The 12,486-nt window shown below is 36.5% G+C and overlaps 1 protein-coding gene across 4 annotated transcripts in view; it reads left to right on the top strand.

Moving 5' to 3' along the window:
• Tp63 (tumor protein p63) overlaps positions 1-12,486 on the top strand; it is a 214,957-nt gene that overhangs the window by 179,847 nt on the left and 22,624 nt on the right. For 2 of the 4 annotated variants that reach the window (XM_076867161.2, XM_076867163.2), the window contains exons 5-8: positions 6,383-6,569; positions 8,793-8,908; positions 9,953-10,062; positions 10,719-10,855. In XM_076867161.2, the coding sequence (XP_076723276.1) occupies positions 6,383-6,569; positions 8,793-8,908; positions 9,953-10,062; positions 10,719-10,855 (550 nt within the window). The remainder of the gene's footprint in view (positions 1-6,382; positions 6,570-8,792; positions 8,909-9,952; positions 10,063-10,718; positions 10,856-12,486) is intronic. The other 2 variants (XM_076867162.2, XM_076867164.2) reach the window with 1 other exon arrangement.

Here is a 12,486-nt window from a genome sequence, read left to right on the forward strand (position 1 = left end):
GCCCACTGATACTTCCCACAATAAATATCCCTTTGCTTTCACTCACGGTGTGCTTTCCTCATAGAAAGCCTGCTGCCTGCCTCTTGGTTCTTCCAACCTCCCCTTCTTGGGGTACATAATCCAGTGATGAATGATAACTTGTCTTGTAAGGCCTAGTTTAAATATCACTGCTACTATGACATTTTTCTTCCCTGGTTTAGTTGAATACATTGTCTTCCCTTTCTTTCCCATCCCAAACTATCCATCAGCAAATCTGGTGAAAATATACCTAGAAACCAGATACTTCTCACCACCTCCACTCCACCAGAAGTCTCTTTCATCTTTCGCTTGGATTATTTGATAGGAACTTTCCTACGTCCATGTCCATCTTTGCTTCATAAGTCTTCTTCTTTTTATGTATCTTTTTTTATTTGTTCTAATTAGATACACATGACAGCAGAACAAGCAATTTTATGGAAAAAAATTCAGATTGGACTTTTCTCCAACACTGTATTTTTTTGTTTTGTTTTTGTCAAGTACCGTTTCAAGAGATCTAACTAAAACTTATTTATATACCAAAGATTTATGTATTAAAATGTCCTGACTGGTATTATTTTTAAACTGGTATATTCTGTAAGAATTTTATGATTAAATACTTTAATAGCAACCCCTTAATATTGTATTTTTAAAACTATACCATAGTCACCTTATGTTAAATAAAGAATACTCAATTTTTTATCTTATGCCCTCAGTTTACATAAGGGTGTTGTGTGTATGTATGTTTTAATAGAGAAAAATTCAAAATGATAATGTTATATAGCTATAGGTTAGTGAATATAATTTTTTGCCAGAGTTTCTATTTGCACATTATTATACTTTTCAAAAAAAAAGCACATAATATGTAGAAATAGAAGTTGGAAAGAGGTTAATAAAAGTCTTTAATCCTTCATAACTTTTCTCATAGTGATAACGTTATGGGTTGAGATACTTCTAGCCTTCAAATATAAGGTTTGAAGTGTTTAATATCCATCCAAAGAGCTATTAGAAATTCAATATAATCGACTTGTGAAAACAAAGAAGTTCTTAGCTTTAAAATATTCTATCTTTGTATAGAATTATATATAAATTAACTGAATTTATATAAAAATTATATAAATTTTTCAGTTATAAAAATAACTGAATACTTTACTTAATGCTTGTGTGCAGTAGAAACCTACCTAGAGATGTAAGAACCCTAGGGATAGCAATGGAAAAAATCTGTATTAAATGGTAAAGGAAAATCAAAGGGGGAAATAAATATGTTAGAAATGGGCCTATGGTAAAAGCATGAGATGTAGAAAATTATTTTTCTCCAAAAATGTTAAATATTGTCACTTATTATATTGGATATGAGAGAGAACTAAAAGAATACCCAAAAGGAATGATTCATATGTTCCTCAATATTTAAATTTACATCTATCAAAATTTTATGGATATAGCTAAAGTGTGCTTAGAAGGAACTTTGTAGAATCAAATGTTTATATTAAAAAAACAAGACCAACTGAAATCAATGATCTAAGATTCTAACTTGAAAAAAGAAACTATAGCAGATTGAACCCTTGATCAATTCTTGCAGTGAGGTAAGAATTAAAATTAAAAGGCACATAGATTTGAAAGAAGTAAAACTATTTGCAGTTGATGTGTAGAAAATCATAAGGCATCTATCTACATGAAGCCACTAGAACAAATAAATACACTTGTCAAAGTAACAGAATACATGCTACAAATATAAAAAGCAGCCATGTTTTTATATACTAGAAATGAACAACTAGAAATTCAATTTAAGAAGAGTTCTATTTTTAAGCTGGGTACAATGGCACATGCCTGTAATCCCAGCATCTCGGGAGGCTGAGGCAGGAGGATCACGAATTGAAAACCAGCCTCAGCAAAAGTGAGACACTAAGCAACTCAGTGAGACCTGTCTCTAAATAAAATACAAAGTAGGGCTGGGGATGTGGCTGAGTGGAGGAGTGCCTTGAGTTCAATCCCTGGTACCTCCACCCTCCCTGCCCTCCAAAAAAAAAAAAAAAAAAAAAAAGAACGTATGAAATATTTGGATACTCTTAAAAAGAATATAAAATGAATATAAATATATTTTTATTTTATGTAATTATAAATGAAATCAGTACATGAAGAGATGTTCAACATAATAATCAACATGGAAATGTTAATTTAAGCCAAAATGAAATCTGCTATATACATATTAAAATAGTTTGAATTAAAACACACACACACAGACACAAAACCATATGTTGGCAAGACTTTGAAACCCAGCAATGTAGAATGGCATAGCCTCTTTGTAAAACATTAAAACATTTCAGAAATTTCTCATAAAGTTAAGTATACACTTACCCAAAAATCATACATCTAGGTACTTATTCAAGAAAAATGAAAATACATGTCTTTATAAAGATTTGTGCATGCCTGTTCATAATAGTTTTATTCATAATAGAGAAAACTAAAAATAATTTGTAAATTGCTAACTAACAGATTTCTGCTCAGATAAAATAGAATGATGATATATGCAAAACCATGGACAAATCTCGAAAGTATCATCACATAAGATTATATACTGTATTATTCCAATTATAGAATATTTTAGAAAAAGTAAAAGTATGGTTTGAGAAAGCAGGCACAGGGGTTGAAGAAGGATTACCAGCAAAGAGACAAGGATAATTTGAGAAGGAGTGGAAGCATTGTGTATCTTGATTGTGGTGGTTATTCTACAATTGTGCACTTTTGTCCAAAGTCATCAACTTATATAGTTAAAAATTGGTGTTTTTACGGGAAATTTATACATCAGTAAAGTTGATCAAAATAAAATCCCCATGAAAGAAAGCAAATGAGGGTTTAGAAATAAAGGATCTCAGATCAATCTTGGGAAGCAATTTTGAGATGAGTTTTAGAAATCCCAGAGAGAAAGACAAATATTAAAAGAATTCATAGGTGTTCTAATTCACAGTTTTTGTCAACTTGAATCAACAAAGCATTTAAAAATTTTGATGTAAATCAATTTCCAGTTTTTGTAATCTCAAGGAAGCCTAGAAAATTAGAAAAGATATAAAGGGCTTTTGTTAAGGAATAAATTATATGACCCAAGTCTAAGGAGTTATTAATATAGCATAGGTCAAGGAGACTGAATTTCATACTGGAAAAATGTAAAATGTCATCACAAAACCACCTTGCCACAAAAAGCAAATTGAGGGGCAGAGACTCGATTTTGTAAAGAACAGATCCTGGCAGATCACTTCACTCCCTCTAGTTTAATAAATAGCAGCACACTTAAGGCATCTTGGCCCTGGTCAGGTATTTTGATTTTTTTCAAATATGAAACCCTCATCACTAAATTTGGAGAATACAGTCTGCAGCATGAGATGCATTCCTCACTAGGTTTAATACGTACATTGCCCTGACATGGATAGAGAACAGAGGGAAAACAGGAATATGCTACAGGGTGGCACATTTGAATTGTAGGTGGCAAACGTATGATATGTTAAAAAAGCTTGCGATAAAATTTGTAGAGGTAGTACAAGCAATGGAAAGTAGAGGAGAAGGGGTTTGGAGGAATGTGGATACCTTATAAAATTCTTACTAAACCTTGCTAAAAGGAGGCTCTTACTCTCAAATTCCCCAGAGTCATACTAGAAGTCACTAGAGCCCCGGTAGACTTCCACCTGGCCCAGGTTTTTTTCAATTGTGTTACTTGCTTCCTCTTCCTGAAATTAAACAAGCAAACATTTTACTGAGAAAGAGAGCAAAATTATTGATGTTCAGTGGAATACTTTTAAGCTCCATTTTAACATTAGAGAAGATCGTATATGTTTGAAGTTCAGTTTTCGAAGAGCCACAATGTTGTAAATTAGAAAAAAATGTACAAGTACAAAAATTTGCACTGCTAAGCTGAAAGAATAGAGAGGTAACCTACTGTTGTTACATGACAAAGACAAAGTAGATCTTCTCTGTGACCTCAGGCATGTCTTCTCTATGCCTTGATTTTCTTATCTGTAGAATGGAGATAAGGTTCATTATCTGTTATCTGCAATTCTGAAATTCAAAGAGCTTTGAAAACTCAAAATTGTTTTGTTTTAATTTTCTGACTTTGTGGCATTGTGATTTGGTAGTGAAATCTAGCCTGAACTGTGAGGCTTTATCATGGTTTCCCTCTCCAAGTGAATATTTATGAATCCTACAGAAATATTAATGTTGGATATGATGGAGTACTGCTTTAATTGATGATGGAGGTATTTATCATATTTGATATATAAACTTTACTACCCTTCTAAATGCTAAGCAATTCTGAATTCTGAAACTTCTGGCCCCAAGGGTTTCAGCTAAGTCATTGTATACCTGTAATATGTTCCTTGTAGTGCAGTTGTGAGGATTGAATTTCTAATAACAGAACTCAATCATTAGTGAATCTATTATTGGTAGTTAACTTATAACTTAGATTACCTAACTTAGATTACCATTACCCTGAGAATGAGCAGGATTTGTGTTTGATGATGCCTAACCTTATTCTTGGTACTTCTGTACTTTAGACTGTCAAATTTGATTTATAGTATATTAATTATTGCTATGGAATGTTTTTCCTAAGAAACTGTCCTACTCTGAACATTACTCTTTTTTTGCAATCTTTACATACTTGAAAGAATGCCTTATTTGCCTTCAGGTGATAGCTGTCAGACTTATTTTTCAGTCATTTTTTGTTAGGTTCATTTGATAAAAGCTCATAGTTAGAATTATGTATCCTTTATCTCCTAACTGAAATGCTGATGAATGCACTTACTGCCTTAGACTTCTCCATAAAAGTGAACTCTTAATATGTCTGAAAACAATGCCTTTGTAATGATTTGAAAACACACGGGCAAAACACATATATCTACATTTTATTCAGTGTTTCCCAAGTACAATTTTATTTTTGTGGTTGATTTTTTTGGAATGTTTCCTGTATCTCCCAGCTATGTAAAACCCTTTTGCTGCATTTAATCCTTAGCCTGTGGGCATGGGGGACTGATTTCACAATACTCTTCTAGCACTAGGAAGTCTTTAACTGAAAAATTCATATGCCTGAAATGGTTGAGAGAAAAAGAAATATTGTTTAAATAAACATTATATTTCAAAAGGAAGAGATAAATTGATCATTTAAAATGTGCTCTTTGCTAGGCTGTTTGCCTATAGGTTGAGTTAGGGTGAGTTAGGGTGAGACTATCAATAACGAATCTTTTTGCCACTCTGGCTGCTGCTCCCCTGTGTCCCTCCCCTGGAAGGATGTTGCTGCTGACTGATGACAGCAACTTGTAAGTGTGTTTACCCTTTGTTTGGTTACATGTTACTAGGTGCCCCACTTTGGGCCAGGATTTTTAGTGCCTGGGTGGTTTCATCCCAGCATCTGAGTGAGTCAGAATGAAGACCCAGAGAGCAAGGTTTAGTACAGTGAAAGATTAGCATGAAGGCTTTCTATTATGGCTCAGAGAGGAGAAAGGGTAGCAATGCAGGACGCAGGACAGGACTCATGCTATCCTTGTTCTAGATCTCATGCTTTCTTCATTCTTTTTTTTTTTTTTTCAGTTTTCTAACTACTTAACCTCCATTGAACTTCCTTTCCTTGAAAAAGGAAGAGTGGGGAAGAAACTTCAATCACTGTGAGGGAAAAGAGCTACATCTGGCTCCTTTCATTGCTGTGATCAGCTGTGTTACACTATGCCTGTCATTTTGAGGAGCATAGAAACAAAAGCCTTCTCCCAGCTCTTGCATTCTCTTTTGCTTATGACATCAGAAGATCAGCGCAATAGTTTGCGGGTGCTCATGCTTAACAGTATTCTAGCTGCTTGACATCAGATAAATTACCTTCATTCTCTGCCAGATATTCTGTCTTAAAAAAGCATTCTACAAACACCAATTCCTGTGAATATCTCTAGAGTTATAGGGCAGAATTAATTATAATTTATTAAGCACAAAGCTATCTTTATAGTTTTGTTGGTCAGTATCATTCTGCATATGAAAGTATTATATTTCTGTTCATTTTCTGGTGAGCAGTGAAGTTACTCATGGCATTATCTTTTTTAAACTCCTCTGAACCTAAATTTCTTCATCCTAAAGACAGTAGAGTAGAAAATAATGGCACAAATGTGCTACCTTTAGCAACATAATATTTTGTTTACAGAGAAAAAAATTTTTAAATTTGGTTAATGAATATAACTTCCTCTAATAAGATTGCCAAATATCATGTATATTGTAACAGTAATATCATGCAGCTATAAAGCCTATAAAAAGTGGGCATGCTTTGACTGTTGTGATTTGGAATGTAACAATATCTCCTGTTGGCTCTCTCCTTCCCTGCACCTCTGGCCCCGTCTCCAAGCAGTATTCCACCGAGCTGAAGAAACTGTACTGCCAAATAGCAAAGACATGCCCCATCCAGATCAAGGTGATGACCCCACCTCCTCAGGGCGCTGTCATCCGTGCCATGCCTGTCTACAAGAAAGCCGAACACGTCACTGAAGTTGTGAAGCGTTGCCCCAACCATGAGCTGAGCCGTGAATTCAATGAGGGTAAGGGCGATTAGAATCTGTGTCTCTTTAAATGAGCTCCTTGAAGGTAAAGATCCTGGGAGCCTTTTATTTGGTTCCTGTCTACCTGGTTCAGGCTTCTGCAATCCAATGTCAGCTCAGCCTCCTTTTTGACTGAGTATCTGAGTATAATGACAAATAAGTTTGTGGTCTTGCCAGGTGTGGTGGTGCACACCTGAAATCCCAGCAGCTTGGATGGCTGAGGCAGGGAGAATCAAGAGTTCAAAGCCAATCTCAGCAAAAGCGAGGCACTAAGCATCTCAGACACTTTCTCTAAACAAAATACAAAGTAGGGATTGGGATGTGGTTCAGTGGCCCAGTGCCCTGAGTTCAATCCCTGGTAACAAAAAAAAAAAAAAAAAAAAAAAAAAAAAAAAAAAAATGTGGCTTTTACAGTGTTTAAACTATTTAATTTAATATTAGTGGTTACTGAATGACCTAGACTGGTCTCTCTGCTCCTTACTGCTTCCTTCCTTTTGTTTTATTTTGTTCTGCTTTGTTTTTCTTGCTGTTTTTGTTTTATGAGAGGGTGTAAGCAGAACAGTGTGATAGTTATTCTGCTCGGCCCAGGCTATAGTGTTCTTTAATGTTTGTGCTTTTCCCAGAGTGACTTTCAAGTCTAGATGAGTGGAGAGCTGGAAGGGCAAGAGGGGGCAGGGGGATGGGGAGAAATAATGAACAAAATTAAAGAAAAATGGGGAAGAAAAAGAAATGAGAAGGAAAATAATGGGTAAGAGGAGTAAGGAGAGGAAACGGAAGATCTAGAACCTAAGATGGGGTAGTCAGATGGAGGACCAGGAGTCAAGGACAGGTTTCTGGAGGACTTCACTTAAGCTCTATGTCCATGTATGCACCACACCCATCTTCTGAGCACCACAGCTTTGTAGAACCTCTAAGGGTTCCCTTGGATCTGACTTATGGGAAACTTATTGGAGAAGTAGAAAAGAAAATGGGAGAAAACATAATGAATCATCAAAGCCTAGTGATGGTGCAGAAGGGGTTGGGAGTTGGGATACTTTATGGAAAAATATTAGAAACCAATAATGGTAGGTAGTTAGAATATGTCAATATAGAGCAGATAATAGAGTAAAATTGCTAAAGGAAGAAAGAGAATGGATAAATTTAAAAGAAGAAAATAAACCCAAAATTCTCTTTCACACAACTCTTCTTCACACATTAGTTCCTAGTTCTTGCCCACATGGCTGCCTTAGTCATGCCTTCACATCTTGCCTTTCGCTTAACAATTTGCATAAAGAACAGTCCATGTAGATAGGCTTCATTATCAGTTTACCTTAAATGCTTGTGTTCCATCAAAATGACGATTTAAAAAAATATTTTCTCAATTTTTTCACATAATATTTGTTTTGTTTGGATCAAGATAAATGATGCTGAAGAGCACATCTTGACTTAGCTTTTTACTTTTATTTAGTCGTTTTCATAGAACAGAACTACAGAGGCAGAAGTTAAGAACAGCTTTATAGCTGCTAATTCTTGGAGCAGTTTCTTTCTTTTGGAGCCCTGCCAACTATTACAATTTTGTAAGACTTTGCCTAGGCTCCTTTTAAAACTTGCTTGCCTTTTCTTGTCTCCAACCTGGGACTCTTTCAACACAGTCTTTCCAGCAAGTTTCTTGTCTTTTTAACCAAAGCAAGGCCTAAGATGGAAAAGGAGAAAGGAATAAGCAAAGTGAAGATCATGCGTGTCCTTCCAATCTTCTGCTTCTTATTTAGATTTTTTGTTTGATTTCTTGTCCATGCTGGAGATTGAACTCTGGGCCTTGCATATACAAAGTAGATGCTCTACCACTGAATTATATCTCCAGTCCTCTTACTTAGTATCTTTGCTCTTCAGACTTTGGGATAGCATTGCTTGGTTTTCTTCCATTTTCTATGGAATATGGCAAAATCCCCTCCATGGATGAGGTAATTGATGTGGTCATACAATTTCATAACAGTTTGAACAGTTAACCTTAAACTTCAAAGCAAGGACTGTTCCCTCAGTTAGAGAAGAGCATTACAGCCCTTCCTTCTGCCATCAAGATTGAGATATCCACCTGTTAGATATCTAGCAACAGGATCGTTCCTTTTTCAAGCATATATTTTTCCTCTTTCTTTTGGCCACCAGAATGCTATCCATGTGGTTTCATTTTGTCTTCTTTCTGTGAAAGTAAGCAAACTAACTGTTTTGTCTTTTGTTGTTCTGCAGGACAGATTGCACCTCCTAGTCATTTGATTCGAGTGGAAGGGAATAGCCATGCCCAATATGTAGAAGACCCCATCACAGGAAGACAGAGTGTGCTGGTACCTTATGAACCACCCCAGGTAAAAAAGAAAAGAAAAAATGATTAACCAACTGACTGAGGTAGTTCTGAAGTATTAGTTTTGGTGACAGAGTATTTCTGGCACTTATCATTTTCTTAGTCCTTATCATCAAATATGCAACTTTTTGTATTCCTTCTGTCTCTCTTTTCCATGTGCCTCCCCTTCATAACTCCTAAATACATACTGAATTAACTTGGGAACATGGCTCCATACCCATGTTCCCATTCATGTTCCCATCCAGATAATGATTGAACTGGAAAATGGGTTTACAAATGATATTGTTTTATCCAACTGGCAATTGGTAGTGGACATGCCCCAGTAATGAATGTAAGTATTCTTACACTAGTATATAAATTGGAGTTCCTAAAAGGGATCTCTTAGCTGAAATTCAACTCACCAGAAGGGCAAGTTTATAAATCTGTTGTGTAGAGCAGAGTAGTGGAGTGGAAAGCAACAGGAGGAACTAGACCAAAGTTCTTTGGTTTGCTGTGAGGATCTTTGGCATATGATTCTCTATTCTGGGCTTTAGTTGCCTTAACCGTGAATGAGCACTTTAGACACTTCAGACTATTTTATTTAATTTGGAGGAACTTTGAAGCTCCAGGGTTCTTAGTTATGGAACTGTATAATCAAATCTGTGTCATATTGTTTTGTCTATATAAGGAAAATATCCTTGGAGCAGTGCTGCTATTTGGGGTGATTTTTTTTTTTTTTAGCTCTCCCCTTTCAGGGATATTAATGTATTGGGTATAGCCTATTTGAATTGGGTGATTTGGTTCTGTTTGTATATGAATGGGATTAAAGATCAAAGAACTGTTAAAGCTTATCTTACCTAAGTCTTGTCCAGTGTTGCCAACATTAGCTTGAAGCTTTCCAGAAGGCAAAGACTAGAGGAATTTACAATGGATTTCAGAGTTTTCCTTCCTAGAAGGAAGCTTCTCCCTTCTTTAGAAATGGAGTTCTTTCAAGAAAGGGAAAACCTGAGAAAGAAGAATATCAGTCCAAACTATCATTAATACAGATTTTTTTTTCTCCTGTTCTCAGGTTGGCACTGAATTCACGACAGTCTTATACAATTTCATGTGTAACAGCAGTTGTGTTGGAGGGATGAACCGCCGTCCAATTTTAATCATTGTTACTCTAGAAACCAGAGAGTAAGTGGCATGTGTAGAGCTGTCATTCTACAAACGATCACAGGCAGAGGACAGAGTGAAATTGTCTGTTTTATGATTAACTTTGCAGGCACAGTGGAGAGCTGCCCTTGATTTTGTCCTTTGTGCTTTAGATACTTGCTGTAAACACTAACTATAAAAGATCACAGAAGGTGAAGACAGAAGAGGGTGGGTAAAAGTAGAAGGGAAAGAAGAGCTGGGAAGGTGTATAAGTTGCTTTATACCTGAATTCTTGACATTTGACTGGAATTGTTTTTGATGAGACAGTGTTTGTTTTCATGTGGCCCCAAGGCATTTAACAGTTTCTTTGAGTAAGTCTGGGCTGCCTAAGGGGATTTTATCCTAAGACATCCACTGGCTTAACTCAAGTTTCCTTCAAAATATGTAGCTAAATACAGCTGTTCTGCTAATGGCTTGGAGGTTCTTTGCAGAACAAATGGAATGTTATTTACTAATATTGCTTATGGCATGGAAGCACTTTTGTGTTCTGCCAAGTGCTCCGGGTCCTTCCTCAGAGCAGCCACGCAGAACGGGTGGTGAGGGTGCCCATGTGCAGTGGGGACAGAAATGGGAGGACTCCAGGAGGCCTTCAAATTCTCTGACTTTAACCCCTTCCTCTTCTCTTCTCTGATTCCTAGTGGGCAGGTCCTGGGCCGCCGTTGCTTCGAGGCCCGGATCTGTGCTTGCCCAGGAAGAGACAGGAAGGCAGATGAAGACAGCATCAGGAAGCAGCAAGTTTCGGACAGCACAAAGAACGGCGATGGTACGAAGCGCCGTAAGTAGATGTAGTGGCCCGTGGGGTAGGACTGAGTCTTCTCCAGCTGTAAGGGTTGGGGTGATGTTGGAGAAGCTGTAGGGTGAGACCTGTGCACGCCAACAGCAAATATGACTTGAGAGTTGGTGAGAGAAGGCATAACCTGTTGGAGGCACTGAGGTGAATCCCAGGTGTAACACTGTGGCTTTACAAACACAGTCCATGCCCAGATTTCTTAGTACAGGAGTCCTTAGAAGGTGACCAACACACAGGTAGCAGCAACATCATCTGGAAACTGGATAGAAATGCAAATTTCTAGGCCTCAGACTTGCTGTATCAGTAATTTTGGGTGTAAAGCCTGGCAATTCAAGTGATTCTAATGATATCAAAAGTTTGAGAACCAGTATCTAGCCTGTTGGCATCAATTTATCTTCCTACTATTAAGCATGAAGCCTAAAATAGCACTGCCCATGTCATGACTAGGAGAACAGTAATATTTGTGGACAAATTTTGCCAAGCACAGAATGGGGCTCTGTAGATTTGGGTCTCATTGAGTCTTGACTTCACATATATGACCCTCTTGGGGCTTCAATAATTTCACGTTTTCAAACTTGTTTTTTAATCATTGGAAGCTTTTTAACAAATAAAATATTTCAAGGAACCTATAATGTAGAATCAATGAAAGCAGAGCTATTCAGGCTGAAGAGATGGTCGACAGCTCCATGGTCTACCTGCAGCCACTGCATAGAGTCCTAGAACCCAAAATGACAGGGTTTGAAAACCAATGACCCCCATGTGTTTCTCACTTGTGGTAAAATTTGATTCTAGAAGGTATACTTGCATAAGCTGGATAGCACTACAAGTATTTTAAAGTATACCAGTACACTATGACTTATTTTATTAAAAAGGGTTTAATCATCACTCATTAGTATCCAGAAAAATTTAAAAATTGTGTTATACTTTACAAATTCATCACCATCAACTTCTGTTTAGTATGATATGCTTTTTCTATGGAGCTCTCCCTTTTTCTGATCTTTCCTCAAAAAATAGTATATATGATATAGATAGATAAATATTTACATTCTAAATGTACTCTTTTGCCTGCTTGATGGCATAGTTCCTAACTCTTCCCTAAGTACTCTATCTATAAATTAATGATTTCAGGTAAGAATAGACTGATTTTTTGGTAGAAGGATAGTCTCTGTCTACTGGATCCTGGATGGATATCACTTTTAATTTTGGGAAACTTAAGAATTGATCACCCATTAATTCCCTCACTTTACCATTATCAAGACAGTCTATGTAACATTCATTTGCCTCTTTGGGAAATAAATGACCTAAAATATGAAATGCAGAAGTGATTCTTCTTTCTTTTCCTGGAATTGTTTTTGTGTGTTCTTTACAGACACACACAAATGAGCAAAGCAGAGGTTTCTTGCCTCATAACTTAAGCTAAAGGACATTTCCCAGCATCCTGAATTTCCTTCTTTCACTTATTGCTTCCAACCTTTCCCTACCCCATTATTGGTAAAATTTCATTTAATATAAAAGTAATCATCACCAATCAAATGGATGCTTAGGATCAATGTCATGGGTGTTGCTGGAGCTACATGTTTGTTCAGCATGTGTTATTAAATGTTATGAATATTAAT

This window comes from Callospermophilus lateralis, chromosome 10 (genome assembly GCF_048772815.1).
Source record: "Callospermophilus lateralis isolate mCalLat2 chromosome 10, mCalLat2.hap1, whole genome shotgun sequence".
NCBI lineage: Eukaryota > Metazoa > Chordata > Mammalia > Rodentia > Sciuridae > Callospermophilus > Callospermophilus lateralis.